General features: G+C 50.6%; 9 protein-coding genes across 14 annotated transcripts; 3 read left to right on the top strand and 6 right to left on the bottom strand.

Moving 5' to 3' along the window:
- Window positions 1-1,448: 1,448 nt before the first annotated feature.
- LOC9632014 lies at window positions 1,449-2,753 on the bottom strand. Its single transcript, XM_002960966.2, has 4 exons — window positions 2,387-2,753; window positions 2,113-2,323; window positions 1,960-2,056; window positions 1,449-1,905 (listed from the first exon to the last, which is right to left on the bottom strand). The coding sequence occupies exons 1-4, from the start codon at window positions 2,689-2,691 to the stop codon at window positions 1,598-1,600; spliced, it is 921 nt and encodes a 306-aa protein (XP_002961012.1). The 5' UTR covers window positions 2,692-2,753; the 3' UTR covers window positions 1,449-1,597.
- A 251-nt stretch (window positions 2,754-3,004) lies between these two features.
- Window positions 3,005-4,569, top strand: LOC9656183. 2 transcript variants are annotated; one of them, XM_024675060.1, is made up of 3 exons: window positions 3,005-3,143; window positions 3,195-3,325; window positions 3,370-4,569. In XM_024675060.1, the coding sequence occupies exons 2-3, from the start codon at window positions 3,230-3,232 to the stop codon at window positions 4,456-4,458; spliced, it is 1,185 nt and encodes a 394-aa protein (XP_024530828.1). In that variant the 5' UTR covers window positions 3,005-3,143; window positions 3,195-3,229; the 3' UTR covers window positions 4,459-4,569. The 2 variants fall into 2 exon arrangements, with proteins under 2 accessions (XP_024530828.1, XP_002960371.2); XM_002960325.2 differs by having other exon boundaries at window positions 3,005-3,325.
- On the bottom strand, window positions 4,438-6,967 carry LOC112346327. The gene is made up of 5 exons (XM_024675054.1): window positions 6,317-6,967; window positions 5,914-6,232; window positions 5,663-5,859; window positions 5,112-5,611; window positions 4,438-5,050 (listed from the first exon to the last, which is right to left on the bottom strand). Exons 1-5 carry the CDS (start codon window positions 6,697-6,699, stop codon window positions 4,551-4,553), a joined length of 1,899 nt encoding a protein of 632 aa, XP_024530822.1. The 5' UTR covers window positions 6,700-6,967; the 3' UTR covers window positions 4,438-4,550.
- Window positions 6,968-12,122: 5,155 nt separating this feature from the next.
- On the top strand, window positions 12,123-13,768 carry LOC9632016. Of its 4 annotated transcripts, XR_002991642.1 has the most exons (6): window positions 12,123-12,329; window positions 12,389-12,470; window positions 12,537-12,672; window positions 12,748-12,823; window positions 12,878-12,942; window positions 12,998-13,149. XR_002991642.1 is itself a non-coding variant. In XM_024668662.1 (5 exons), exon 5 carries the CDS (start codon window positions 13,020-13,022, stop codon window positions 13,620-13,622), a length of 603 nt encoding a protein of 200 aa, XP_024524430.1. In that variant the 5' UTR covers window positions 12,126-12,470; window positions 12,537-12,672; window positions 12,748-12,823; window positions 12,875-12,942; window positions 12,998-13,019; the 3' UTR covers window positions 13,623-13,768. The 4 variants fall into 4 exon arrangements, 3 of the variants coding, with proteins under 3 accessions (XP_024524430.1, XP_024524419.1, XP_024524423.1); XM_024668662.1 differs by having other exon boundaries at window positions 12,126-12,470; window positions 12,875-12,942; window positions 12,998-13,768; XM_024668651.1 differs by having other exon boundaries at window positions 12,126-12,470; window positions 12,998-13,768.
- On the bottom strand, window positions 13,696-15,971 carry LOC9656185 (sugar transport protein MST4). Its single transcript, XM_002960968.2, has 3 exons — window positions 15,859-15,971; window positions 15,375-15,786; window positions 13,696-15,293 (listed from the first exon to the last, which is right to left on the bottom strand). Exons 2-3 carry the CDS (start codon window positions 15,502-15,504, stop codon window positions 13,870-13,872), a joined length of 1,554 nt encoding a protein of 517 aa, XP_002961014.1. The 5' UTR covers window positions 15,505-15,786; window positions 15,859-15,971; the 3' UTR covers window positions 13,696-13,869.
- Window positions 15,921-19,735, bottom strand: LOC9656186 (ATP-dependent DNA helicase RecQ). Its single transcript, XM_024668631.1, has 20 exons — window positions 19,645-19,735; window positions 19,459-19,571; window positions 19,289-19,364; window positions 19,084-19,217; window positions 18,933-19,019; window positions 18,801-18,884; window positions 18,542-18,749; window positions 18,412-18,497; window positions 18,119-18,350; window positions 17,942-18,065; window positions 17,753-17,892; window positions 17,594-17,702; window positions 17,504-17,543; window positions 17,301-17,457; window positions 17,182-17,252; window positions 17,032-17,125; window positions 16,783-16,983; window positions 16,514-16,723; window positions 16,159-16,458; window positions 15,921-16,107 (listed from the first exon to the last, which is right to left on the bottom strand). Exons 1-20 carry the CDS (start codon window positions 19,660-19,662, stop codon window positions 15,982-15,984), a joined length of 2,610 nt encoding a protein of 869 aa, XP_024524399.1. The 5' UTR covers window positions 19,663-19,735; the 3' UTR covers window positions 15,921-15,981.
- Window positions 19,736-19,886: 151 nt separating this feature from the next.
- LOC9632017 (methyl-CpG-binding domain-containing protein 10) lies at window positions 19,887-21,164 on the bottom strand. Its single transcript, XM_002960970.2, has 3 exons — window positions 20,867-21,164; window positions 20,504-20,654; window positions 19,887-20,409 (listed from the first exon to the last, which is right to left on the bottom strand). The coding sequence occupies exons 1-3, from the start codon at window positions 21,065-21,067 to the stop codon at window positions 19,994-19,996; spliced, it is 768 nt and encodes a 255-aa protein (XP_002961016.1). The 5' UTR covers window positions 21,068-21,164; the 3' UTR covers window positions 19,887-19,993.
- Window positions 21,070-23,451, bottom strand: LOC9632018 (WASH complex subunit 1). Of its 2 annotated transcripts, XM_024668642.1 has the most exons (17): window positions 23,344-23,451; window positions 23,237-23,293; window positions 23,021-23,185; window positions 22,874-22,960; window positions 22,759-22,805; window positions 22,608-22,704; window positions 22,438-22,552; window positions 22,287-22,385; window positions 22,119-22,235; window positions 21,924-22,061; window positions 21,817-21,875; window positions 21,697-21,759; window positions 21,575-21,646; window positions 21,476-21,516; window positions 21,398-21,410; window positions 21,260-21,336; window positions 21,070-21,184 (listed from the first exon to the last, which is right to left on the bottom strand). In XM_024668642.1, exons 1-16 carry the CDS (start codon window positions 23,428-23,430, stop codon window positions 21,265-21,267), a joined length of 1,329 nt encoding a protein of 442 aa, XP_024524410.1. In that variant the 5' UTR covers window positions 23,431-23,451; the 3' UTR covers window positions 21,070-21,184; window positions 21,260-21,264. The 2 variants fall into 2 exon arrangements, with proteins under 2 accessions (XP_024524410.1, XP_024524409.1); XM_024668641.1 differs by having other exon boundaries at window positions 21,260-21,410.
- Window positions 23,452-24,139: 688 nt separating this feature from the next.
- LOC9632019 (indole-3-acetic acid-amido synthetase GH3.6) lies at window positions 24,140-26,042 on the top strand. Its single transcript, XM_024673655.1, has 2 exons — window positions 24,140-24,441; window positions 24,695-26,042. Exons 1-2 carry the CDS (start codon window positions 24,140-24,142, stop codon window positions 26,040-26,042), a joined length of 1,650 nt encoding a protein of 549 aa, XP_024529423.1.
- The last annotated feature ends 426 nt before the right edge of the window (window positions 26,043-26,468 follow it).

The following is a 26,468-nucleotide window of genomic DNA, read 5'->3' on the forward strand; positions in this document are numbered from 1 at the left end:
AAAGAACTCTAGGTCCAAACATCAACACTATGCACCTTTGTATAGTACACAATTCAAGTATGAGCCCTACCAATTCATCAACTTGATTAGACTTCAACCTACTTTTGAATCATATGCAAATCTTTTAAGCATCATGGTACAAAACTAAAGTGTTGAAAATCAATGGCAACGAAAGATTAACTTGATGGGATGCATTAGAGATATAACTCCAGACAATATATATCCATGGCTTTGCAATGGAGATAGATGGAGTTCACTTACAATTGCTATGAACAATATGTTAAAAGAGGTGTGCCAAAAAAGGATAATTCAATTCTTTTGCCATGAGCGCCAAGAGCAAGATGTGAGAACATAGTGCTCTAGATAAGGTAATATAGTATGCAATCTAGTCGATTGTCCATTTGGTTTGCAACATTAACAACTTGCTAGAATGCATGGGATGAATGGGTCTATGGGTCATGAATGGCTCCATTCCATACATAGCATGGGTCATTGCTATGGGCATGATGTTCCATCTGGGGAATAAGGATTGGATATTCGTAAAATATTATATGCCTGTGTTTTTTTTACACCATAATACACGTGGACCAATAGCAGGCATACAACCATTGTAAAATCCACCCTTTACGAATTGCACGCCATACAAATACTTGAATGGCAGCTTTTTCTCTCCTCCCCTCCTACTCAAAAGTCCCATGCTCTCACTGGGCAATTATAAACACATCTATCCAGGACGACCACCACCCTGCTCTTTGTTGTGTTTTAATGAAAGAAACTTTTCATTCCTGTGTGACTCTTTCTTGCCTTCTTAGGAAAAGCGAGAGCTGTTCCAACGAGAACCCCACAAAGGAGAGAGAATGGGCTCCTGAAGGCCGTTAATTTTTTGCCCTGGCTGGAACCACTTTAATGTGATGGTCCTGGAGCATATCCGACCAACAATGAGCTTAGATCATTCGAAGGGAGTGGAAACGGATTCGGACTTTGATCCAGATCCATGCCAGACTTCCACAGAAGTTTCTGCAATGTGATCCAGGGGTGAGCGCTCGAATTGCTCACACAACCAGAAAAGGAGAGCTCACTTTAGCGGCCTTTAAATGCACCAATGTTTTCTCCACTCCCAGATCTCAGGCTCTCACACACCATACTTTGCATCCACAAGAAAAGAAGAAAATGGAGAGCTACCAGCGATTGATCGTGATCTTCGCTCCATCGTCTCTGGCTAGCTCACTTTCAGCAACCTTCCCAAAGGCACCACTTATCCTCCAGACGGCACCAAGCTGCTCGAGGTCCGGACGCTTCCAAAGTACTCGATCCATCCACCGGCAGGCCCGAATCACGTCCCCCCCTCGACACACAAAGTTCGAACTTTCCACAAGCTTCCGAAGTCTCAGCACACTCCATCGGCAGGCCCGAGCAGACCAAGAGTCTGACTCGAAAGAGCCACTGGCTTTCTTGTAACAAAATGTGTATTGCATGGAATTGTTAAACCACTTTCCTGTATCTATCGATCTAGTAGTATGCACAAGAAGAGAGAGGATTACTCTATGGTGAGAAATGAAAGTACCTGTGACTGGAAGGAGGAAAGATCTCTTTCTTTTCAGGCAGCCGAGGCTCGCTTGAGCAGCACCACCGAGAGAACGACGAGGCTCAGCATGAAACACGACTTGATGGCTGGGTCGGCAAAGTTTCCATCCTTGGTTGAGAAGAACTTATTGTCGGCGAATGATAGGAAGCTGGAGAGAAGCTCAGTGAGCATGCGCTTGACTCGAAGGTAGGCATTCTTGGAGTAATCCAGCAGCTGCGCGAGGAAATCCACCAGGTTGGGGTTGGGCTGATCGCTGGGGCGTGTGTGCTTGCTCCCCTCCTGTATGACCTCGCCATCGCCAGCTACAAAGCTCTCGTATCCTGGAACGGAGCTACGTGGAGCAAAGTGGAACAAGCTTAAACGCACACACTCACCATTCTCCTGGAGCTTCTTCCTAAACTCCTTGACTTTCTCGTTCGCCAGTACGGCATCCCACACGGCTTTGTCACTGGCGACCGACATCACGACCCCCTGGAAGAAAAATGTCACCACTGAGTAAAAAAAAGAAGAAATAAAAAAACACTTACTTGAACGATAGGATCGTTCTGGAGCAAACTAAACGCCTCGGCAACCTCGTTCCTTCTACAGACTTGGACGTTGCCAGGCTCATGCGACACCAAATGCGGCTCGATCCAATCCACAACCGGGTGACCGAGATGAACACTGCTTGGCCCTCGAATGCTCGAAACCGGGGAGTCTTGCTGCAAAGCTGGAGTTGGAAGTCCCTCTCCAAAACACCTTCCAGAAAAAAAACGAAAAAAAAATTCTTAATTTTTACATCAAGGAAAAGAACAAACTTACATGCCAAGGGCATTCTGCAAATCCGCGGTAGCCTCCTCGACCTCGTCCCGCGACGGCGCCGCTCCAAACACCAAATGGTCGCGGACGAAATACTCGGATCGCTCCTCATCTCCCGCAAACACCCAATCATCCGCCACTGCCGCGCGGAGCGGCAGCGCGGCGGCGCTGGTGGCGCTGGCACTGCCCATCATCACCGACTGGGGCACGCTCGACGATGTCGCTGCCGCCGCCACCGCTGCTAGACCCACAATCGGAGGCTTGGTGACGGCCTTAGCCACTCCCCGCAGTAGAATCCCTCCTCCCATCGCTCTGACCTCGCCCTCCCGCGCCTTCTTTTAGAAACAAGCTCCCTCTCTCTTGTTTCTTTCTTTTTAGGGCTCTTATAGATGAGAATATCCCCTGACGAGATTATCTCGCCGACTGATACCGTGTGAGTTTATAAACAGGTTAAGGCAGCTAGTAGATGGGGTTCCGGATCTAACTTTTTGCCCCTTTATTATTATTATTATTATTAAAGAACCATAATTACCATGCTCAAAAAATTCTAATTTTTCCAAGTCGGATTCAAGAACTTGGCGTGACGTCCGAAGAGCCGTTAATTTAGGGTTCTTCCTCAAGGCGCCCTAATTTTGGAATAATGGCTGGGCGGATGCTCCAGCGGGGGCGACGCCGCGCGCGGCTCCTCGTTGCTCTTGGATTTCTCCTACTTTTTGCATTCGATGTCGCTAGGCGCTACCGCCAGCTCTCGATCTCCCAGGTGAGTGAGATTTTCTTCTAGTCCTGAGAGGGCGATCGGGGTGAAATGCAGGCTAGATCAAGGCCTGTGACGAACACTCTCGAGGAATGCCGCAAGTTTGTCACTCCCGCGAGGCTAGCCAAAAGTCTGGTGGACATCACAGCAAGAAGCTCCGAGGTTCTTGCTCTATGATCATACAACCGGTAAGTGTTGTAGAGATTTATTCCTTGTTCTTGATCCGTAGCAGGGAGATTCACCTCCGCGTGTGGCGCTCTGCCTGTATGGCGAAGCCAGACAGTTTGAGCTCACAGGACTGAGCCTCAAGAACTACGTCTTGGACGTGCTGCCCGACGCTCACGTCTTCCTCCACGCGCCCCTGGATCGCGATTCATACAAGCTGGAAATCCTCCGCAGTGCAAAGTCACGCTTTGCAAAGGCAAGGCTCTTCACGCCCGCGAGAATTCCCGAGACCAACGTCCTTCGAGAGGTTGTCGGGGCGGAAGGTTCTTCTCATGGCTTGCAAGGCCTGCTACATTTTTTCCGCTTGATCGAGGGGTGTGGAGACTTGGTCACTGAATACGAGCGCAAGCACGAGTTTCTCTACGATTGGATCATCAAAGTGAGGCTGGACAGCTACTGGACAGATCCGATTCCAACCAAGTACGAGAGAGGTGTCTACACTATTCCATTCGGGAACAACTGTGGAGGAGTGAACGACAAGCTTGGAGTGGGTGATCGAGCCACTGCCATGGCCACAGGACTCAAGCTCAGCATCCTTCCGGCTCTCCATGCACAGGGCGATCGTAACTTATGGCCGGAAGCTCTTTTCGAGTCTCACTTGGAGCTCCAGCGAATTCTAGCAGTGCCGACCAACTTTTCCTTCTGCCTCATCGATCATAGGAAGTGGCCGTGGCCTCCAAAAGGTTGGCATCTATCAGTGCCTTCCATCTCCAGCAAGGGACCTTTGAACGGGGCTTACTGCCGGCCTTGCAATCCCAAAGTATCAAGCCTGGAGCGCTCGTCAGCGATTGTGGAGTCGCTGTGCAAGAGGTCCGGATGGTTTCCTACAGATGGAATGGAGAAGCTAGAGTTGTGTGATGCGTCAAGCCTGGAATGGGAGCGAGGCTGGGAGGCCTTGTTCGATTCGGCAGCAGGACAAGAAGCTGCCAAGACGAGAGAAAAGTTTGCCAGCAGCAAGCAGCTACAGGGGGATTGTGTTTTGCAGGCTTCTCTTTTCCAGAAGCGTTGGGAGATATGGGACGGTCCATCGCCACAGCAAGTTTGTAGCGTCAAGTCTGGAAATCCATGGCCAAAGTCATCACCAACAAGCTCTTAAATTTTCTTATCGCCCCAGAATGTTGGAAGCAGTGGTTCTTCAAATCTCGCGTGGCCGAGCCTGTGGCTCTCTCACGTGTTCATGATTCCAATCTATACATGATTTCTACCGTGTTCTTGTTCTTGGTGGTGGTGCTGTTGCTTGGCCCTCCAAATTTTTGTTTGAGGCTTCGAGGCAGTGGCTTTAGCTGCTCCAAGCCTTCGTCTAGCGCCGGTTCCACCACCACCACCTCCACCACCACCGCCACCGCCGCCGGTACTGTGTTGATCTTCCCACTGCCTGAGAATCTCTACGACCGAGTGGTGACAATAATACACCGCCACGTCCAGTGCTCGGTGTCCATACTCATCCGGGATCTCCACGGACGCCCCCGCTGCGAGAAGATTGGTGACAAACCACACCGAGGCTCTTCGCGCAGCTATGTGCATTGCGGTCTGACCATGCCTGTTTTGCGTGTCCAAAAGCCTTGTGGCTGGTGAGGAGGAACTCGACGAGGACCTGCTAAAGTTGTAGCCGCTCGCCAGCAAAAGAGCTTTTCCAACGTCTTGCCTGTCCGCCACAGCTGCCGCCATGAGAGGAGTCCATCCATCACCTGGAAAAGAAGAAGAAACAAAGCGTTTAGCTACAAAGAAAGGAACTTTGGAAAAGCTTACCATATAGTTTCACGTCTTGCCAGTTCCATCCCCGCGTCGCACAAAAGGCGAGCATCACTTCGACCACGTCACAGTGGCCCTTGAGCGAGGCAATGTAGATGGGATTCTCCCCACCGCGGTTCTTTGCAAACATATCAGCGCCACCTTCTAGCAGGAGCTTGCAAACTGGAGCGTGGCCAAACTCAGCAGCCACGAACAGCGGCGTAGCTCCTGACGAGTCCAAAATCCCCCTAGGTGCAGCACCGATGTCGATGAGGCATTTTACCGAGTGAGCTTCGCCCTGGCATGACGTCCAGTGAAGAGGCGTCCGGCGGCGGATATCCGAGCAGTTTGCAGCGGCACGGAGTGCTAGAGCAACGTCCTCGCGAATGTCTTCCCAGTTGCTTAAGATTGGAAGGTCCGGGCTCTTGATACTGCTTCCTCTCAAAAACCACACAGCTGCCGTGACCGATTGTTCCTCACAAAAGTTCCAGACTTGTATTAAATTAAGAAGCTCCTCCCTGCAAATGGAAGCGAACACTCCATTGAAGAGAAAGGAAAAAAAAACGTACCTCACTGCATGAACAACCGGTTGTGTAAAGAAGGTGAGCTCCAGCATTTGGAGCTTCTTAAGAGAACGAGCAAAGTCCACAAGAGTTATAGTAGCAATAGAGACTCTCTCCTCCGAGAGGTTCTCTTCTCTAGACAACCCCAAGGCCTCGACCGATCCTCCCAAGAACATAAGCTCCACTAAAGGACATGTTACGGCCTGAAAAATCAACCATTGCTGCAAGGAAAAAAAACAAAAAACAAAAAATCTTACCACCGCTGCCAGCTCAAATGTTCCAAGGCCACCGCAATTGTGTAGAGCCAGAATTCTCAAAGCAGATCCCAGACTCCCCCTCTCAAATGAATGAGGGAGCTCATATATATGTTCCTCCTCGATGAGAGGAGACTCCCTGGGAAGTTCCAATCTGTCGAGGTGACTAAGAAGAATACACCGTAGTCGAGAGCCATCCGCGGCTGCGGCAGCCAGCAAGTTTCCAGCCGCTGTCGGTCCAATTCTAAAACATCGCTGTAAGCTGAGAGCTCTCGGTCCCGATCTCACGGACACTGCCAAGGCATCTATCACAGAGGAAGTCCTGCAGAGACCAAGACGCGTTAGAGAAAAGAAAGATATTCTAAACCTACGTACAAGCTACGTAGAGAATGAGAAGGAAACTTACAACTTCTGGCAGCTGTCGAGAATGAGGCAATGCAGGTTCCGGAGATAGCCGAGTAGAGACGCAACGTCGTCGTCCATGATCGAGCAGCCAGTCAGATCCAAAAGTCGCGTGAGTGGCATCCGAGCTCGGATCATCGCCACTGCCGCGCGCTGCCACGCTCCAGGACTAAACTTGAGCTCCTTGTCCTCGAGCATCCCCGGCACCAGCCGCAGCTCCCACGAGACCGTGGCCACCAGAGCCTTGAATTGCCGAGAGGCCGATAAGATGGAGGCCAGGTGAACGGGGTCGGAGATCCTGGACAGCACGTCCACCAAGAGACTGGTTGGCAAATCCATGAGCTCTGTAGGAACAGAGTCCTCATGGGAAGAATTCGCTACCTCCATCCCACAAGAGAAATCTTCAGAAGTAGATGAAGAATCCCGTGGCGGCGGCGGTACCGTGCGCGTTGGACCAGCGAGGCGAGCAGTAATCTCTCAGGTGACCATGAGAGCGCCAAGACCTTCTACCGCTGCCCAGAAGCGCGCATCTAGATCTGCCGTGGCGCAGGCACAGCAGCCTACGCGATTTGAGGCGCAGCACCAGACGGTGGACTCCTCCTCCCTGACGAGACATGTAAATCCAGTTCGAGAATGCGGCAGCGGGGCATTCCAGCTCGAGCCCTAATTCATTAGGGCTCTTGGCTAGGTATATTCCGTCAGTCCACGGTTGTTTCGCATTTGCAGGAAGAGTGCATGAGAGGAAGAAGAAAGAAGAAATAGTCGTGGTGAGGCATTCGTCTCACAAAAATGAGCTGTTAATCAAGCGGAACCTTGCAGCGGTAGTGATTTCGTGGATTTGTCTCTTGCAAAGAATTGCAGCCATGATCCATCGCGAGCACGTCCCAAATCCCCATGCAACCAAAGGCCGAGCCATGAACAAGAAGGCTCCTAAAATGTGAGCGTCTTGCTTGCAGCTCCACAAGATTAAACACATGAATCCTCGCTCCCGCAGCTGCCGTTTGCTTGATTCTTCCTTTGATGCTGGAAAGTTGTCCGAGCTGACTTAGACTACAGGATAGAGCCTCTCAAGATGAAAGTGAAGAAACGTATTGTAAGCTCATGCTTTTCGCTCGTTTCTTTCGCTACCAAGGTCCATCTCTTCTCTTCTTTTGGAAGCTCGCGTCCATGCAGGGGCCAACGACAGACGATTTGATGACTTACAGTACGCTGACGACTGGATAAAGATGAACAACACCACCAGCATGACAGTTCGTCCCTCCCTGGACGACCAAGAAAGTGGAAGCCCGCTCCGTAACCCCTCGCCGGAGGAGCGCTTCGTCACGTCCAAGTTCAAAGTCGCTCCATCACAAGATCGACAACGTCCAGACCTTTTGGTACGAGAAGACGCCTCTGGAAGCGACAGCGGCACGAGAGCTCATGGCCGAGCCAGTAAGAGCAAGTTAGTCTCTGCACCACAAGACTATCAAAACAACATAGAAATTGATAGATTTATATCTCATTCCGGCCGTGCGCAGCAAGGAGTGCTTGCTCTGTGACTCGCGCCTTGAGCCCCGCCCTCGACATCTCCGCAAGCTTTTCCTCTTCCACCCATCGATCAAGGCATTGTCGGTGCGGATGTCCAAGACATCATCGTCCATTTCGTCCAGCGCCTACTCCATCGTCCCTTCGCTTCATACATAGACGATGTTGGCAGCCTTGACAAGCTCGGCCTTCCCGGGCTTGGATCGCTCGATCAAGCAGCCTCCATCTTTCTGAAAGAAGAGCTCTCGAGAAGTCCGCCTCGAGCTGGCACGACGAAACATGGCTCCAGATCTCGTCCATCCGAAGCTCTTCACCATCAATGTCCAGGCCGAGACGTCCGGAGCATCTCTCTACCCTTTGGAAGTCCTTCCTTCTCCCGTAGATGCCCACCGTGAGACCATATGCCTTTGCGTCGAGCTCCTCCGTTGAGCAGCAGTTTCTGACTCGAGCGAGCTTCGGTCTCCAGTGAGCGTCCGGATAGCGTTTGTTCCAACGCCGCTTGTCGAGCGGCTGCCATGTCAGCGCCTTGCCATAGACTTCATCGCGCTAAGTGCTAAACATGTAGCGGAAGAGGCCCTCCATGTTTGCGAGCATGCCTGCTTTGATCACCAAGCCGAAGCTTCACATGGAGGTACCTGTGCGGTGAGTGTGGATGACTTGAGCTCTCTGCGAAGTTGGCTTTGTTTCTTCACAAAGAACATCCATGAACGTGGAGCGCTCGCTTCTCGGCGACCCTCCTTGCTCAGCCAGGTATGGTGGTGTCAAAGAGTTATAGGAGAGTATGGGGATGATCCCAACCTGGTGAACCAGTGGAGGAGAGGCAAGGCAGTGCAATCTCATCAGGCAATACTCGGCGAATTATTCGTTGCTTCGCTGGGAGGCCTATGGCGACCTCGGCATAGGCGTCTTGCACCTCTTTCCTTCGGAAGCATCCGTAATGGCGCAACTGGCTGGCAGATGAAGGGGCTGGTCTTGATTATTGGGACAATCTGACTCATGTCTTCGAGCTCGGCTGGACGGCAGTTCATACAGGGGTGATGCCCGAGATTGATGACCGGCTTAGAGAGTTCATGAACCAACTCATTTCTTCATCTTCAACGTGGAGAGGGAGCTGCAAAACTGTAAGATAAGCTCCTGTTTCCCCTTTTTTCCTTTCTTTGTCATACTTGGTCTTGTTCAGGTGATGGAGAGCTGAAAACGGTGCTGTCGTGGTATTATACAGATGCCAGTGTCTACGGGTGTCCTGGGTCCCGATCGGAAGCGAATTGCCCCATTCGCAACATCCAACCCATCCTGCTTAGCGTCTCTGCTTGGGAGCGGTGCCTCGAGGCCATGCGCATTTGCGACTTCCTCGGGGAGCTGCTGTGCCTCGGCCACCCAACTCAACCATGCCCCACTTCCAAGCTGTGATAGTGAGAGATTTCGAAGTATTAAGTTGCTGCTTGTGCAGGATTTACAAGCCTCTTTCTTTTGCTTGTGCTGCAGGACTGCATTGAACACACCTGGCTGTGGATGCGAGGCTCCCAGCTCAACATATACACCGGCATAAACGTAACGTGTATGTGGTTTCCTCACTGCTTGGAATGGTGTTTTAATCATTTGCTTGTGCCCGTCAGATGCCAACCTGGTGCAAGTTTTTTCCTCGGATTCGAGTGCTGCTGGGAAGCTACGACACCGGTAACATACTTGCCTTTTGTCATGTACTTGTCTAACTCAGTTCCTTCCACGCGTCAGCTTTGAGAGTGTTTCCCAGGCAAGTCGCAAGTTGACGCACTGGTTCATGCTCCCAACCTTGACTGGCTATGTCTCCACCCAGATCTGCTGCGGTTTGGAGGCATGGACGAAGATGAAATCCCATGCGACAAGGACGAAGACTGCGGTTTTGATGACAGTGGTATCGAAAAGTCTCTTTTGAAATATCGCAGTTTTTATGTCTTGATATGTCATATCTTTACAATGTATACTGGAGCTTCCTTGGCCTCCACTGGTGCTTATTCAATGAGACACACGACCATTAGCAGAACATTCTTTTACATCCTCCCTTCTGTCAATTTTTGAAACCCATATTAACTCAGACACATGTACGTGGGAACATCTCCCTCCTTGACAAGCCGTTGAAACTCGAGGATGATGTCCAGACGTCCCATCGCGAGCGACTGGAGAAATCTCCATGAACTATATCATCAGTGGCCTCTAAACCAAGATAAAAAGAGAACTCACTTCTTTAGTTTTGGATCCAGTGTCAGCGTTCTTGTTATTCCTAGAATCCAGGCAGGACAGATCAACGTGTCTTGAGCAGCAACTGGAGAAATCTCCATGGACTGTACCGTCAATCAAGAATTTATAGCTTGGCCTCTAAACCAATAAAAGAAGAGAACTCACTTGGATCCAGTGTCAGCGTTCTTGTCGTTCCTCGGCCAGATCAACGCAGCTTGTCTTGAGCAGCGACTACTGTATGGTCAAGAACTGTTGGCCTCTAAGAGAGAATTGAATGATGAGGCTAGCTTGTTAAAACCTCCATCAAGGTCCAAATCCATGTCGCTGCAACAAGACGCATCATCGATCACTCGCATCCGAGAAAGTAATATCCACTCACAATTTGGAGAGATCAAACGCGTTCCCGGTCTTGGCCACGGCCCAGAGGCGGCGAGTCGTCAACAGCGCCGCAGTGAGCTTCCCACGGATCATCGCCTGCGCCATAATCCACAGTAAAACACCCGCATTCTGCCTGTTAAACTTGGATCCTAACCGAAGCTCCCGGCCGCCATCGCCATCGCCTTCACGCCAAAGCCCACCCGAAGAACCATCCTCCTCTTGATTTTGCCGCTCTTGGGCAGTGGCGATTTTTCTACGTCGATGCCGAGATCGCCGATGGAAATGGATCCAAGGACGCTGTCTGTGACTTCATGTCCCCCACGAGCTCCATGATCCACGAGCTCCATGATTGTGAGTGGATTGATTCTCCACAATGGATTGCACGCGAGTCGATGTGGATGACCTCTCGCTTGGAGTTTCTCGACACGAAATCGCTCTACCAGCTCTTGTGATGTCGAAGCTCCTACTTCCACTTCTTCGATAGTAAGCATTGAATCGTTTTGCAGCATCCGGAAGCAAATGACGTCGCGCATCAACCAAGGGCGCAATGCTGCTGATACAAGATTATATAGTGGAACGCTCGGATTGGGAATCCTCGGACAAGGCTGTCGAAGATCGGGAAAGCGTTGAGAACCTTGGACCAACTCATGGTAACAAATACACAACGTTTGGTTTGGTTTGGACTTGTGATATTTTTATAGGATGAAGCTACAATCCGACTTTGGTAGCCATCACCGAGCACCGAATATTTGTTGCTGGACCGGGGCGTCTTGTAACCGCTGTTGCTGGCCCTGCTGGTGTTCGGGTAAAAGCTGGGTAAAACGTTTTGATTCTGATTTTGACCCGGTGGTGTTTTCTGCAGATACTGTCTGCGCCAGATTTGCTAGTGAAAGAAACTGAAGTTCGCGAGTATGAGGTGTGCTGATGGTTTAGAGTTCCCTGTTCTTTGTTGTTTATCAAGCCAGATTCTCTTGCACCTTGCACACGACGAGTTCCCGATCATGTTCCATCCGACTTTGGATTTGGCAAAAGTGGAGTAGTTTTGTTGTTATCGCTGGTGTTCAGCAGGCGGGCTTGAAGACTTGGGACGTGGCGAGCCGTTTGTGTGAAATGGACGCGGCCAAGGAATCTTCAGTTCTTGTAGAGAAGAAGCGGGGATCTGGCTGTTCTGGAGCCTCTAGAAAATGAGACTAAAAGTAGCTTCTTTTTAGTTTGCTACCATAGTTAAAGTTGCAAAAAGAAGAGTCTCATTATTACATCGTTTTGCAACCTTGAATATCCGCACTCTTGAGAACTTAATTCCTGAACTTGATCAACATTCTTCTTAATCTTGAGATCTTGAGTACAATCCTGTGCTTTATGGATGGAATACAACCAAAGTCTTAGAGATCACGAAGCTTGTCAGAGCAACGACTATGGGATGGGAGCTGGGCAACACTTTCACGCAGCACAAAGTTATGGTTTGCATTTGGAGAGATACGGCCACGCTGGAGTGGAAGCCGGGAGCTTACGCGCGATCGTGGCCGATGGAGAGAACGCTGCCTTGCAGTACAGCTTGGACGAACGATCACAGCAGGCTTCTCGGCAGTGGGTGGCGGCCAATTGTTTGTGATCGGCAGACGGTATATTCCATGAAAGAATATACTGTCAGCTCGTTTAAACATTTCACGCCTCCTAAAATCTCAGGAAGAGTGAGTGAGAAAGAAGAAACAGTTTTAGGGCGAGAAGCTCCATTCGCGCGCGCTCGCTCGCTCGCCGCCAGCGCTGGAGCTCCCGCCAGATCCACGATGTCGAATCCAGGTAACATGACTTACGACGAGTCGGATCGCCCCAGGATGGGCGTGGTGAGGCATTCGTCGCACAAAAATGAGCTGCTCATCAAGCCGAGGCTTGCGGCGGTAGCGATTTCATGGATTCTCTCTCTTTCTTCCTACATTCGTGGATTTGCTTTCTTCAGGTGAAAAGGCCAACCCGGGACATTCCTCCCGAGACGTTCAGCTACGGGATCATCGACGAGCGGGGAGACACTGTCAAGGAATGTAAGCTTTTTTTCTTCGCAGCTCTTTTTCTTTTTTCCCGGTGGACTTACTTTATCTCTCGCAAAGAATTTGCAGCCATGATCCATCGCGAGCACGTCCCAAATCCTCATGCAACCAAGGGAAAGGATATCCGAGCCATGAACAAGAAGGCTCCTAAAATGTGAGCGTCTTGCTTGCAGCTCCACAAGATTAAACACATAAGGTGGAAACTTTCCTCGCTCTCGCAGAGCAGCTGCTCACTTTCTTTGTTTCGGTTTGGCTTTTTCCTTTGATGCAGGAACGTTGTCCGAGCTGACCAGCAAAGAGGCTACAGGTTAGAGCACCCTCTCAAGTTGAAAGTGAAGAAACGTATTGTAAGCTCGTTCTTTTGCTCCCGTTTCTTTCGCGTCCTGATCTTCGACTAGTAGGCAAACGTTCCTCCTTTACCGTCGGTGAAAAATCCCGACCACGTCTACGGCTTGCCATTACCAAGGTAGACCTCTCCTCTTTAAAATGGTGGTGTAGAGATCTCACTCGCGTCCATGCAGGGGCGAAACAACAGACGAGTTGATGACTTACAGCTATGCCGAGGACTGGATAAAGATGAACCAGTACCACCAGCACGACCACGGTTTCATCAAGCCGCAGTTCGTCCCTCCCCGATCGACCAAGACGGTGGAAGTCCGCTCCGGCTCGTGCTACCAGAAGTACAACCCCCCGCCGGAGAAGGAGCGCTTCGTCATGTCCAAGTTCAAGGCGGTCCATCACAAGATCGACAACGTCCAGACCACTCCACTGCTGCGTGACGAGCGGCCGCCAGTGTTCCAGACGACGAGCTCCAAGAGGAGGGGCGGTGTCTACGGCGCTCAAGGGGCTCTTAGATACTGTGGCGATGGCGACGACTATCCCAGCTGCGGGGTGGCGGGCATTAGAACCCGGCTTCCTTGCTCTGGCATCTCGCCGCTACTGCCCCGGAGGAACGACGCGGACGTGGTCTGCGTTGCGGATCAGCCACCCGGCAGGGTGTTGCTTCCCAGGTTCTACAAGCCGTGTAGCAGCAATCCGGCGAATCCATGCGCTTCGCATCCCAGGAGGAGCGATCCCGACGAAGCCGTGACGACTGTAAGAAGAGAAGTTACTCTACGGGGGCCTCGAAGGAGTGATCCTGACTAGAACTCGCTCGTCCTCGGTGGACGCTACCGACGTTTTCCGAAAGAGATCTCCGGCAAACCCGAGACTTTGGTGGTGGTAAAATCGAAATCTTGTTTTCTTTCTGCGAACGAGTACATTTGAGAAAACGAACCATGCATTTGGGAAAACCATGGTCGTGCTATATACCATCGGAAGCTCTCAAGCTGGATCTTCTTTCTTACGTGTGGCTCCACCTCGAGCCTACAAACTTCGTAAGAATGAAGGACCTTCATGCTTTGGCGTCGTGGCTCTTGCGCATCTCGATGGCCTCGAGCTCCTGCGGCAGCGGCGGGACGAACCTCCTCCACAGCCAGTGCCGCCTCCACACGAACACCATCTCCTCGATGGGGATGCCTTTGGTCTCTGGGATGAGGAAGAGCGTGAAGGTGGTCATCACCAGCACCCAGGCGGCGAAGAAGAGGAAGATCCCGTACTTGAAATGACACAGCATCGAGAGGAAGGCCTGGGCGATGACGAAAGTGAAGAGCAAGTTTGTGCACACCACCACGCTCTGCCCCGACGACCGGATCTCCAGCGGGAAGATCTCGCTGGGGATGAGCCAGCCGAGCGGCCCCCACGACCACGCAAACGCCGAGACGAAGGTGCATATCATGCACACCACCACGATCGCGGCGGCGTGAGAGAGCTGCGAACCGTCCTCCTTGAGCCCGGTTCCCAGGATGATCGCTATCACCACCTGTGCGAGGAACATCTGGACGCCGGCTTCCAGCAGGAGGACTCTCCGGCCGAAGCGATCAACCGTGAGTATGGACACCACCGTGGAGACAACGTTGACGGCCCCGGTGATGGCGGCCGAGTAGAGGGAAGCGTCGCTCTCGAATCCCAGCGTCTGGAACAGCACCGGCGCGTAGAACATGATGGCGTTGATCCCTGTGAGCTGCTGGAATATTTGGAGTGCCAGGGAGATGACGAGCTGTGGCCTGTAAGCTCGGGAGAAGAAGAGGTTCCTGTATGGATGCTCCACCGACTTTGCGAGCCGGCTCACTTCCACGAGCTCGTCAAACTCCTCGTGGATGTTGTCTGTGCCTCTCACTCTCCGGAGCACGGTCTTGCCTCGTTCGAGGTGTCCTCGCTCGATCAGGCTGTTCGGTGTCTCGCACAGGCACAGGCTTCCGACTGTGAGCAGCACCGCGGGGATCCCAGCCAGGCCGAGTGAAAGCCGCCAGCCCCAGGGGTGGAGCTTGTCAGTGCCATAGTTGATGAGGTTGGCGATGAGGATGCCGATGGTCACGTTGAGCTGGAAGAGGATGTTGAGGCCGCCCCGGTAACGAGTAGGAGCAATCTCGGAGAGGTAGAGTGGAACGGCCTGGTTGGCGAAGCCGACGCCGCAGCCGAGAAGGATCCGGCCGATGATGAGCATGGCCAGGTTCTCCGCAGCAGCGTTGAACACCACCCCGGCGATGAAGAACAGTCCCGCTATCAGCATGGTTGGCTTCCGACCGAATCTCTGCGTCGTGTACGAGGCTGCGAAGGTGGCCACCAGACCCGCAAGGTAGAGTGACGACGTAAACGCTTGCAGGCCCTGGTCATCATACTTGCAGTAGTTTCCTTCTTTTCCAGCAAGCTCCAGCTTCTTCCGTAGAATGCTGGGGAAAAACTTTCCCAGGAAATCGTTCATGGAGGTGACACCACCTGTACAAGACCAAGAAAGAAATTTTATCCATTGGTCACAGTCGGGACGAGAAATCTTCGAGGAGCGAAATTGAGGCTTACCTGAGATCCCGACATCGTATCCAAACATAAGTCCTCCCGTAGCTGCCAAAAGGCAGGCAACAGCAACGTAGGCGGTGAACTTCCCTTCATGCTGGCTTCCTCCAGGACCTGCTGCAAATCCTCCGGCCATGGTTTCGAGCAAGAGCTAGCTCGAGCAGTAGCTGGAGAGATTCAGCCTCTCTCCCCTGCTTATAAAGCTCATAGGATCTCCACTTTATTCAACGAGGCCGTCTCACGTGTCGGATCCTGACAGGCTTGTGCTGTTCACAGTCATCCTCGTTGACGAAACATCTGTGGCGCTGGAAGGACGGGTTTCTAACTCTGGACCCGTCTCGTTTGTTGACCTCGCCGCCGACATTTCGGAAAATAATATCGGGGAGCACTGCCACGTTGTTGTAATCTTGATGTCATCCTGTACAATAATACAAACACGCAAGGATCAATGCCAGAGACTGTCAGTTAACAGTCGAATTTGACTACCGACCTTTTGGAGCGGAGCGGAGATTTTCTGTCATGGACTGCAAGGTCGCAAAAGTTGCAAGAAAATTGTAGATGCACCTGTCTTAGTTACACAGGGAGAACACTTACAAGGCGATTTGTACATAGACTACATTCTGCAATATACACCATCCTTTTCGTAGATTGAAAAACTTTCCTCCAGGCCCTTTAGAAGTGTCAATATGGCACTTGCGTCTGTGTCAGAAAACCGGGAACTGATTTCCTTCAGGGTGGCCTACACAGAATAGTTAAAAAACCACGAGCGTTTTTTTTACAACTGACATACCCCATCACGTGAAAGGAGCCACTCCATTATACCTTCGTCCGTCGCTTGCCTGCTTTCGGCAGTGCGCATCTTCTTGCACTCGCCATTCGCCAGTTCCTCCACGTCTAAACGTCTCGGCTTTGTCGAAGTTTTAGTACGAATGTCGAGCCATGGAGGACGGTCTATGGATTCGTTGCGCGGTTCTTCATCGAGATCTATAACCTCGACATTGCGGTCTTGAGTATCCACGTTAGGACTAAGGCCCAAATCCACTCCTAGTTCTTCCGCAAGTAAATAGATTTTGATATGAGCATAAGAGACCTGCTTTCAAAGAACAAAAAGAAATGTTACAAGAAATGGAAGACACAGTGCTTACCGTTTCTGGTAGATTCTCTTTCAGAGGTTTCATCTTCTCTCTCGATCCCACTTTACCAATTGCAGCTCGAATCTGTTCTCTAATGCAAGTAGTCATGCCTGTCGCGTCGAAGAAGCGACTCCAATCAGCTTCGCATCCAGCACGAAGGCACTCTAATATGTACTCAATAACTGTATCTTCTTTAATTGGCCTAGGACGCTCCGGAAGATTCTGTTCATAGCAGAAATAAATTCAATCACAAAAATTTCGAAAGGAAAACAAAAACATACCGCAATCTCAAAGAATGACATTTTCTTTTCATGCCACATGCTCCATGCTTCAGACTTTGCTGGAGTCAACATAGACCGATCCGAGGTCCTAGAAGCAGCAGCCTTCTGCACAATGCTTTCCTTGTCTTGTTCCAATCCGGTTTCTTGACAAATGCGCTTAACGCACTCGAGAAATGCTTCACCATATTCCGTAACAAGCCACTGGCACGTACCCCGATAAGAACCCATAAGTAAAATCTAAAATATCACCTGATTTATGCCTTCGACATTTCGTAAACGTACGATATTCGAAGGCCTAGTGTTTGTGATCCTCTGCAAGGTCCGCTCGTTGCATATCATGTATCTAACAACACAAGTTAAGCAACTTAAACTGTACAGCCTTCGATCAGTGTTTCTTACGGGGCAGTTGAACTCTTGTCAGCTATGTCCGCTCTCAAGTCTATGAGTGCCTTAAATAATTTCATTTCCACCTGCAGAGACCTTTAGCACACACGGAGAAACTATTTGCTTCCGCTTACCTCCGGCAATCCATTCAAAGTGGGCCCTGGCGTACTCGCAGTAGCCGCATCAGGTGCACTACTTTTCTCTTCTCGAAGCATTTCCTCCGTGACAGGTAATACAAGTGATGCTCCATTCGGCAGCTCCTCCAAAAACCGCTGTCCCTTCGGTGACACGCTGATTGAAACAGACATCTGTCATGAGCTAAGTGCGTCCTATTTACCTCACAGTCCTGAATTTTTCTCGCGTCTCTCTTAAATAACCTGCAAAGAAATATCAGAAAGACATGAACACCCTCACGTGCTTGACAAACCCAAGGATAGAAGCTGATCCCCAAGTGCTTTCCACCAAGTAGCAGTCCTTTCGCGACCAAGGCCATGAACATGAAGCTTTTCGTAACCTCTCTCCACGACTTTCTTAGCCTACACAACTTCAAAACATCAAAACATCTTCATAGAAAAATAATACTTACAAGAGAGCCTCTTAAAACATCAATAGGCATATTCATCCCCCAAAAGCCTCCACATAATTTGACAGCTGCCAGAATTGCGTAAGCCTCCTGCACCATATCGCGCCGTTGAGCAGCAGTCTTGGTACAGTTATCACAGTTTCCTGCAGAGTCAAAAATGTTTTTCAGCAGTTCGAAACCAAAATGTCGTACCACAGTTGTCGTTCTTTGTTAACTCCCCAAAGTATTGCAAAATAAATTTCCGCCGGCAGGTTGTCGTTGTGCAATATCCTTGCGAAGCTGCGAAGGCATCTGCCACCGCTTTCTTCCGTTCTTGCTGATAAATTTACGAAAGGAAGGTCATATAAGAATCACCATTTGAAGACATACCGTGCGAACTTCCGAAGTGTAAAATTCCGCTCGCGTAAAGTCAGCACGCGTAAAATATAGCCAGCATGCTGATGGCAAACCATCTCTACCGCACCTACCACTCTCCTGGTAATAAGACTCCAAAGATTTTGGACAGCCATAATGTATCACTCTTCGTATATCCGGTTTATCAATGCCCATTCCAAAGGCAACAGTCGCAACCACAACTTGAAGTTCATCTTTCAGGAAAGTCCTGTAATAGAAAGTTGGCCACCGCAATCTCGAAAAAACAAAAAACTTTCTCAGAAAACTACCTGTGAACATCGTTCCTTTCCTTGAGTCCGAGCTTGCTGTGGTATGCTCGTGCAGCGGCACCTGCTTTCACCAAGGCGTTTGTGACCTGCCATCAACTTTCAAACAGGTGATAAACCGAGACTCTTGTACCTCATCTACATCCTTGATAGTGTTGCAATACACGATAGTGGAGCCTCCCTGTTCTAAGTCCTTCACAACTTCAGTGGCAAGCTCTTCGCGGAAGGCATTGGACCTAGTCAACGGCTTCACACCATACAAGATATTTGGCCGATCAAACGAAGAAACGGCTATGTAGGCATTTGTAAGCATGAGCGATTTTAATATGTCCTCCCGCACCCTGGAAACGACGTCAAGCCCCGTCCATAGAAACGCCACAAGCGCGTCTTACTTATGTGTGGCGGTGGCAGTCAGTGCAACGAATGGAACCTCGGGAAGCTTCGATCTGATCGAACTAAGCCGCTGGTACTCAGGCCTGCAATTAAACAAATGACGCTCATTGACACGCCCAAGAAAACAGGACCTGAAGTCGTGTCCCCATTCTGAGATACAATGCGCCTCGTCAACAGCCAACAAAGAAACACCACGACTCAGCAGCGAGGTCCACGTACTGCAAACACATCGATTCGCATGCAAGATGGAACATTGATGATAAAAAGAAAAAGAAAACTCACGTTCCACAGGCCTTCTCTGGAGTCATGTAAAGGATATCATACTCTCCCCTTCCGGCTTTATCTTCTACGGTCTTATCAGTCTGAGCACTGCCCAGGTATTCCGCTTTGATACCACGTAGCTTCAGCCCCATTACCTGGAATACAAGACGTTCTCTCGATCAGGAGAAAAAGAATGAAGAAAAAAAAAATGTAGCTATGGAAAAACCTGATCTTGCATCAAACTGATCAAGGGGCTGATAACAACGGCGGTTTTACTGCTCACGAGGGGCGGAATTTGGTAGCTGCACCAATGTAGACGAAATTTTCCTAGAGTTAGTACCACAAGCAAAAAAAAGAAAAAGAAAAAATCCAAGGAAAGAAGCATCGGGCGCTTACCAGATCGATTTGCCGCTGCCAGTAGCCATCACAACAAGACAATCCCTCCCACGCAATATCTGCTGTATCACCTCCTTTTGAAACGGACGAAACGATGAATAGCCAAAATAATCCTGGATCAAGGCAAGCGCCAACAATGCAGCGATCAGAATCTCAATCCCAGGCACCGCGCGGCATCGCGCTCACCTTGAGGCAGCGCTCCATCGCCAAATCCCCTAAACCCTATTCCCACCGGCGGGACGCCATTTGGGCGGGAATCGAACCAAGAACTTTCCACCTGCTTAACACTGGAATCGATCCCGGGACGCGTTTAATGGAGAAGAGAGAGAAAGCGATCTATACAAAGAATCCAAATTAGAAGTACAATACTACGGCAAACAGTGCTACTAGGATCTAACAACTAAACAAATGTTAGAAGGACGAGCAAATCAGTGTAAGGTGTGTGTAAAACTAAGAGACTTTTTTATCTTACCATGTGTCTTGCCTTGCGAAGAGAGAGAGAGAGAACTGGATGATCTTCTCCTCTATCTCTCCCTCAGCTGCTCACACCTATTTGCGCTGGCTGTGCTTCTTGCGACTTTGCCATTGTCTCGGTCTTCGCACAGCTTATCACCGGGGCAGTGGAAGAAGCTTTCCCCGCTCCCTTCTTTGCTTGGTCGCCACTTTGATCTTCTTTTGCCGGATCTTCCGCCGCTGCTGGAGTTTCTTCCCCTGCTGCTTCGTCTTGAGTTGTTTTGGCCTCGGCTTTAGCTCCACCGTCTTGCTCTTCTTTGCCGTTCTCGTCCGCCTTGTCCGAGTCCTTGACGCCGCCTTCTTCGTCGTCTGGAGACTTTATCGCTGCCACGGCCTTCTTCTTCCTCCCGCGCCGTGGAGTGGTCGGCTCCGCCTCGGCCCAGCTGTCCGAGGGCCGCTTCCTCGAGCTCAGCCTCTCGGATCTCCTCGGGGTCTCGCCTAAAAAGAAAATTTTCACAACATTTAGTAACTTCCAGCTCTGGAGGTAACTCACGCGGAACGGAAAAACGAGTTTTTTCTTCGCTTGACTGACCTGTACCCCAGTCAAAATCCGCTACGGGTGGCCCTCCCGAGTTAGCTTTGAGATAACGCTCCAGCTGCCGTTTGCTCTTAATCTCCTCTCCATCCGGAGCAACGAACGTGATGTCTCCTCGGCGAGGAGTGCCTCCTCGGCGCTGAGCCACCTGAAATTCCAAAAATCAGCCACTAGAACCAGCAACACATCACACAAACTTTTAGTCTCAAGAAACCCCAAGAAACGCAGCAAAACGAGAAAAACTTGAAAGTCCTAGCACATAATTCTCAGAAATCTGCAAACAGGCACAAGAAAACCACAGGCAAGAAGTCCAATTGCTCGCAAACGCGAAGACAAGAAAACTAGCAAAGAGCTACAAACCTTTTTCTTCCACCCCGGAGGTGCCGGGAGCTCCTCCCACACGATTCCGTCCCCGGCAAGCTCATCACCTTCCACCATGGCCGCCATAGCCTCCTCCTCCGAAGCAGCCATTATGTTCTTCTTCGCCAAAGTTTCTTTTCTTTCCATACGTACTTGCAACCCGTCACTGACGCGCTCCCTGACGGGTTGGGCCCCCGTCATTTGGGAAATATTCCCCAAATTTCAAACATATCCAGATCATTGGATGCGTTGCGCATGCCACTTGGCATGCCACGTGTACGGCGCTTGTCACTTCGGACAATTCAAACGTGAAATCCACTGAAAAAACACCAGAGCGAGTCACAGTCAGTTTATCTAGAAGAAGAAGAATTTAGTTCTCAAAATAATGCTTACTCTCTTTAATCTTCCCAATCATCTTCATCTCCATCACTGCCAGAAGTTTGTGGGAGGAACGCTTTCAAGTTTGCAATCTGCAAAAAAGGAGAAAAAATCATCCAAGCTTTGGCCAAAGACGAGACGATTAAAACTTGCCGGCAACGGAGACCTGCAACCACCAACACTCGTGAGATGGTTTTTGGTTTGTAGCTAAAGCGCGATAACTTTGATTACCTCGCGGACGAGCTTGCTCCAGTGTCGGAACCTTTAGACATCTGGAAAGAGCCAGTTACGCAACGGACGAAAAGCCTCACGATTATAACTAGAACTTACGCCGTGAGTGGCGCCTTTCATTGAAAGCCTTCGCATTTTTAGCGTCGACGCCATCTCAGCAAGCAGGTCCGCCTGCGCAATAGAAGAAATGGTGAGGAGGCAACACGCTCGACTTTTACCACCTGTTTAGAATGCGGAGGCTCGGCTTCTTGAGTTGGTTCTGATGTCTTCTCGGACACGTCGGTCTGTAAGAAACGAGCAAGCTAAAGGAAATAGAGATGATAAAATGGATAATGGCCTACCTTTCTTAGTTTGATGTTTGGACTTCGAATGGACGCAAGGAGTGCTGCTCTATTCGGTTCTGTAAAAGGATTCAGCAACATGAAAAGCAGCAGACAAAGGAGATTACCAATTGGAGGAATAGCTTGTGGAGGAGTTGACGAGGATGCAGACGCCTTGTCCTTGCTTGCTGCCCCAGGGTTCATGGTGCTGCTTATCATAGGTGGAGAAGGCAATGGTGGTGGTGGCGGAGGGATTATGCTTTTTCCTTGAACCAAAACAACAATCAGCAATGTCTATTACACGCAAAAAAGAACGTCCGCACCTCTATCGTCCTTCGTGTTCTGAGAAATTAGTCGAGGGGGCGGCTGGGGTGGACGTAGTTGCGGCATGGGAGCCTCCTCCATTTTCGGTGCAGGAGGAACGGTAATTTGAGAAGGATCTAAGAAACAAACTGGTACTGGTTATGTAACGTTGAGCATTCAATCCTTACTTCTCGATTCTTCAGCTTTGGGAGCATCTAGCTTTTGAGAGCTTTTATTGCTTGCCGAAGGCACGATTGATGTTAACTCCTGAACGTCAGTCCTCGAGCCTGATATATTTTTGGTATTTTTATTCTCCCTACATAGAAATATGAAGCATACCTGTCCAGCTAATATCCGCCACCATAGGCAAGTCCGGAATTTTGGAGGGCAAAGTGAACAGAGGAACTTGACGCAATGTCGGCTTGAATCCATACTCTTCTAGACCTGGAGCAGCCTAGTCACCAAAATAAATTCAGTGACTATAGTGCGTGCCTGTGCACATAGCTTACTGGATTGTTTCTTTGAGTGAGACTCTGAGGTGGCGGATAAAGCGCGGTAGATTTTCCAGAAGCCTCGGATGTAGCTTGTTCTGGTAGTTTAGTATGCCTGTTCATAGAGAATAAAAAACAGGATTAGAGTAAACATACGAAAATATAGTACTCAGGAAGAACGTCTGCTATGGATCTATCATTAAAATCAGCATCATCCTGTCCACAAGAACCAAACTACCGCCAATCACCACGACAAGAGACTAGAAAAAAAAGAAAAATAATACCTTGTGCATTGGTGTAACATTTAATCGTTCATGGCTAGTTTCCATGAAAAAACGAAAGAGCTCCAGCGTTCCTTCGTTTTCATCCTCCTGGCAATGCAAAAACAAGAAACTTTTCAGGCTGGCATGGCCTCCTCGCAAATCAATCACCTGAAAATTCCCCATATTGAGCTCTACTTTGAAGACTGGCAGAGGCTCGTCGTGTCCTCCAAACAGCGGCTTGAAATCCACAGCATCGGAAGAAACCTGCGGATATTTCGCGCTCGATAGCACCGTTATCGCTTGCCTCGACCCGGAGATAGAATCCACATTCGCCTGAAGAACTCCTCCAATCCAAAAAAACTCCAATGCAAATGCGATTGATACCTTCACCGTCTGGATCCTCCTCGACAGATCTTGCAATCGCTCGCGCTCCATCCCGACCTGCGCAAATAAACGACGATCACACCAAAACAAGGCCGGCGCTGGCATACGCGGCTCGTGATCCTCCCAAACACCGCATCGGCGGCGTCCTGGAGCTGCTCCAGCGCGCGCAGCAGATCCGAGTCCACTGGCGCCATGAGAGGGAAGACGCCAAGAACCCTAAAACCCCGGGAATCTTACTTAAAAACTAGAAGAGCCTGGCTTTGACAATGGAAGAATCCAGGCTTCTTCGCGCGCCAAATGGTGCGGAGAACGAGACCGAGAACACTTTGGAGTGAAACAAACCAGCGCCAGCGGCCAAGTCTTCGTCCATTTTCTTCCTTCTTTCCGGAACGAACAAGGCTCGCCTTTGCTCCATCAAGGAGAGCAGTACTACTACGAAATGGATTCTCTTCCTCAGATGGCTTTGACGAGTCTTAAACGTTGACAATCTTAAATCCCTCTCTCGCTCTCTCTCTTCTCTCTCACTCTCTCACTCTCGGTCTCCCTCCTCTCGTTTCTTCGGTCCTCGTTCTTCTGGTTCTTCTGTTCTTGCCAGTGATCTTTCTCGGGTGTTTCACAAAGCCAAACTCAAACCAGCAGGCTTTCTTCCTTGATATATAGCCCCTGTCGATCCAGCACTTGCTTCCAAACAGAGCTGCGTTCTCGGTCGTTTTAGAACCACCTTCGCTTCTTCTTCGCTGTAGCAAGCTCGTTCTTGGAGGAGTTCTCGACGTCTTCCTTTCTCGGCTTCCTCGCCGTGCTTGGGCGATCTTTCTAGGCGATCGGAGTCTAGTTCCAGTTCCTCGACGTAAACCAGCATTGTCTCTCAAGCACTTCCCATTGTCGCGGTCGGAGGACGTAACGATGGACGCGACTGCAATCCTGAGTGCCATTGCCTGCGACGAGCAAGCACTCGGATTCATGGAGCACGTAACAAGACACGTCTCCAGCGTCCAGGACTACGTCCTGCAGCTCTTGCTCGAGGCCAATGCTGGCACGGACTACTTCCAAAGGCATGGCCTCCACGGCATTCCAACCAAGGAGGAGTTTCGGAGGCTCCTCCCGATCACCACCTACAGCGACATGGAAGCGGACTTCCAGAGATTAGCAGACGGGGACGAGTCGAAAACCATTTGCGCTGCTCGAGTGCTAGAAATGCTTACCAGGTAAAAAACGAAACAGAGAACGCATTTTTTTTTCTCTTCTTTCGTCTCGTTGACTGACGAAAAAAATAAACACAGCTCTGGAACTTCTGGTGGGAAGCAAAAGCTCTTTCCAAAGTCGCCCAGCTACGATCAGGAGTTCGTGGCGCTCAACCGGGTGGCCCGAGCTGCACTAAACAAGTAAGTTTCCAAAAAAAAAAACCATTTTTGCGAGAGAATGAACAGAAAATCTTACCTTTTCGATTCTCCGTCGCAGGAAAGCACCGTACGCGAGCCGGGGAAAATCCTTGCAGTTCTTCTACGTGAGAAAGCCCGGGATCACATCCGGCGGCGTCACCACCACCTCGGGCCTCAGTGGCTACTTCACAAGTCCAGCGTTTCGCCAACGCAAGCTCGACCCGGAGTCGGGCTACACGAGCCCGGACCAAGTGATCCTCTGCGTCGACTATCAGCAAGCGAGCTACTGCCACCTCCTCTGCGGCCTCACGCAATCCCAGGAAGTCGTTTCCATCGGCGCGGCCTTCGCCTCCACTCTTGTCCGAAGCCTCAAGGCTCTCAAGGATCTCTGGCAAGAACTCTGCGTAGACATCGAGACCGGCCGTGTGAATGACAACATCGTCTCGGACTTATCCGTCAAACACGCCGTGAACGCTTTACTTAAGCCGGATCCAAAGCTGGCGGCGCTCGTCCGGCGAGAGTGTAGCAAGAGCAACTGGCGCGGGATTGTCCGCCGCCTCTGGCCGAGAGCACGGATCATCCAGGCCATCGTCACGGGCTCCATGCAGCAGTACGTGCCAGCGATCGACTTCTTCAGCGATGGCCTCCCGATCGCCTCGTCCATCTACGCCTCGTCCGAGTGTAGCACACTGGGAGTGAACTTAAGTCCAGTCTGCTCACCATACGACGTCCGCTACTCTCCATTCCCGTGCTTCGTCTACTACGAGTTCCTCCCCGTGAGCTCCAGTTCGAGCTCTTCGCCAAGCCGGGACGATCTCGTGCAGCTCGCAGAGGTAGAGCTCGGGCGAGAGTACGAGCTTGTCATCACCACCCGGGCCGGACTATACCGCTACCGCGTCGGGGACGTGCTCAAGGTGGTGGGCTTCAAAAACTCGATGCCGCAGTTCTCCTTCGTCGGCCGGGCGGGAGTTCTCTTGAGCGTCGACACGGACAAGACCGACGAGGTGGAGCTCCACACCGCCGTCACCACCGCCGCCGCGGTGATGGCCAAGAGGAACCGCGGCGACGTCCGGCTCCTCGACTACACTAGTAGAGTCAACTTGTCGTCCCAGCCGGGCCACTACGTTGTCTATTGGGAGCTCTCGTTGGATGCCGCTATGGAGTCCATGGAGGCGGAGCTCCGCAAGTGCTGCTCGGTGATGGAGGAATCGCTGTCCGTGGTGTATCGGCGGAACCGGCGAGAGGGCAGCGTTGGAGCGCTGGAGATCAAGGTGGTCGAGCCGGGAACTTTCGACCGGATAGTGGATCATGTTGTGTTTGTCGGTCAAGGGAGCATCGGGCAGTACAAGACGCCGAGGTGTGCCAGAGATCCGGCAGTACTTCGCATTCTAGAGTCGAGCGTCGTGGAAAGTTCCCGGGCGAGATAGAGAGAAGCCGGGAACTTTTCCTCCTTGGGCTAACTTGGTCTGACATAGCCAAAATAGAAAAACCCGTTTGAGAACTTCGTCGCTGTTGCCTGATGCTTACCAGTTGGAAGATTCAAAGGCAAAGATTTGTGGCTTTTCGTCAAAGAGATACGCACAATTTCTGGAAGATCATGTGTGAGGCAATTGGATAAAGAAGAATAGGAACGAGGAAAAACCCACCTGTGTGCCGGAAATCTCGTGGAAAATCAAGTTGGTTGTCATCCCATCCCTTGTTTCCATTGCCGAGAAGCGAAAGCTGATGTGAAGAAACACCTCCTGTGCCTGGTAGAGATCCTCCTAGCCCGAGGAAACCATATCATACTCTGACTTCGATAGTCAGTGAGCTCCTTGTCCCCGGCCCAAAGAAAAGTCTTCCACATGTCGTAG

Source organism: Selaginella moellendorffii, unplaced genomic scaffold, assembly GCF_000143415.4.
Source record: "Selaginella moellendorffii unplaced genomic scaffold, v1.0 SELMOscaffold_0, whole genome shotgun sequence".
NCBI classification, from domain to species: domain Eukaryota; kingdom Viridiplantae; phylum Streptophyta; class Lycopodiopsida; order Selaginellales; family Selaginellaceae; genus Selaginella; species Selaginella moellendorffii.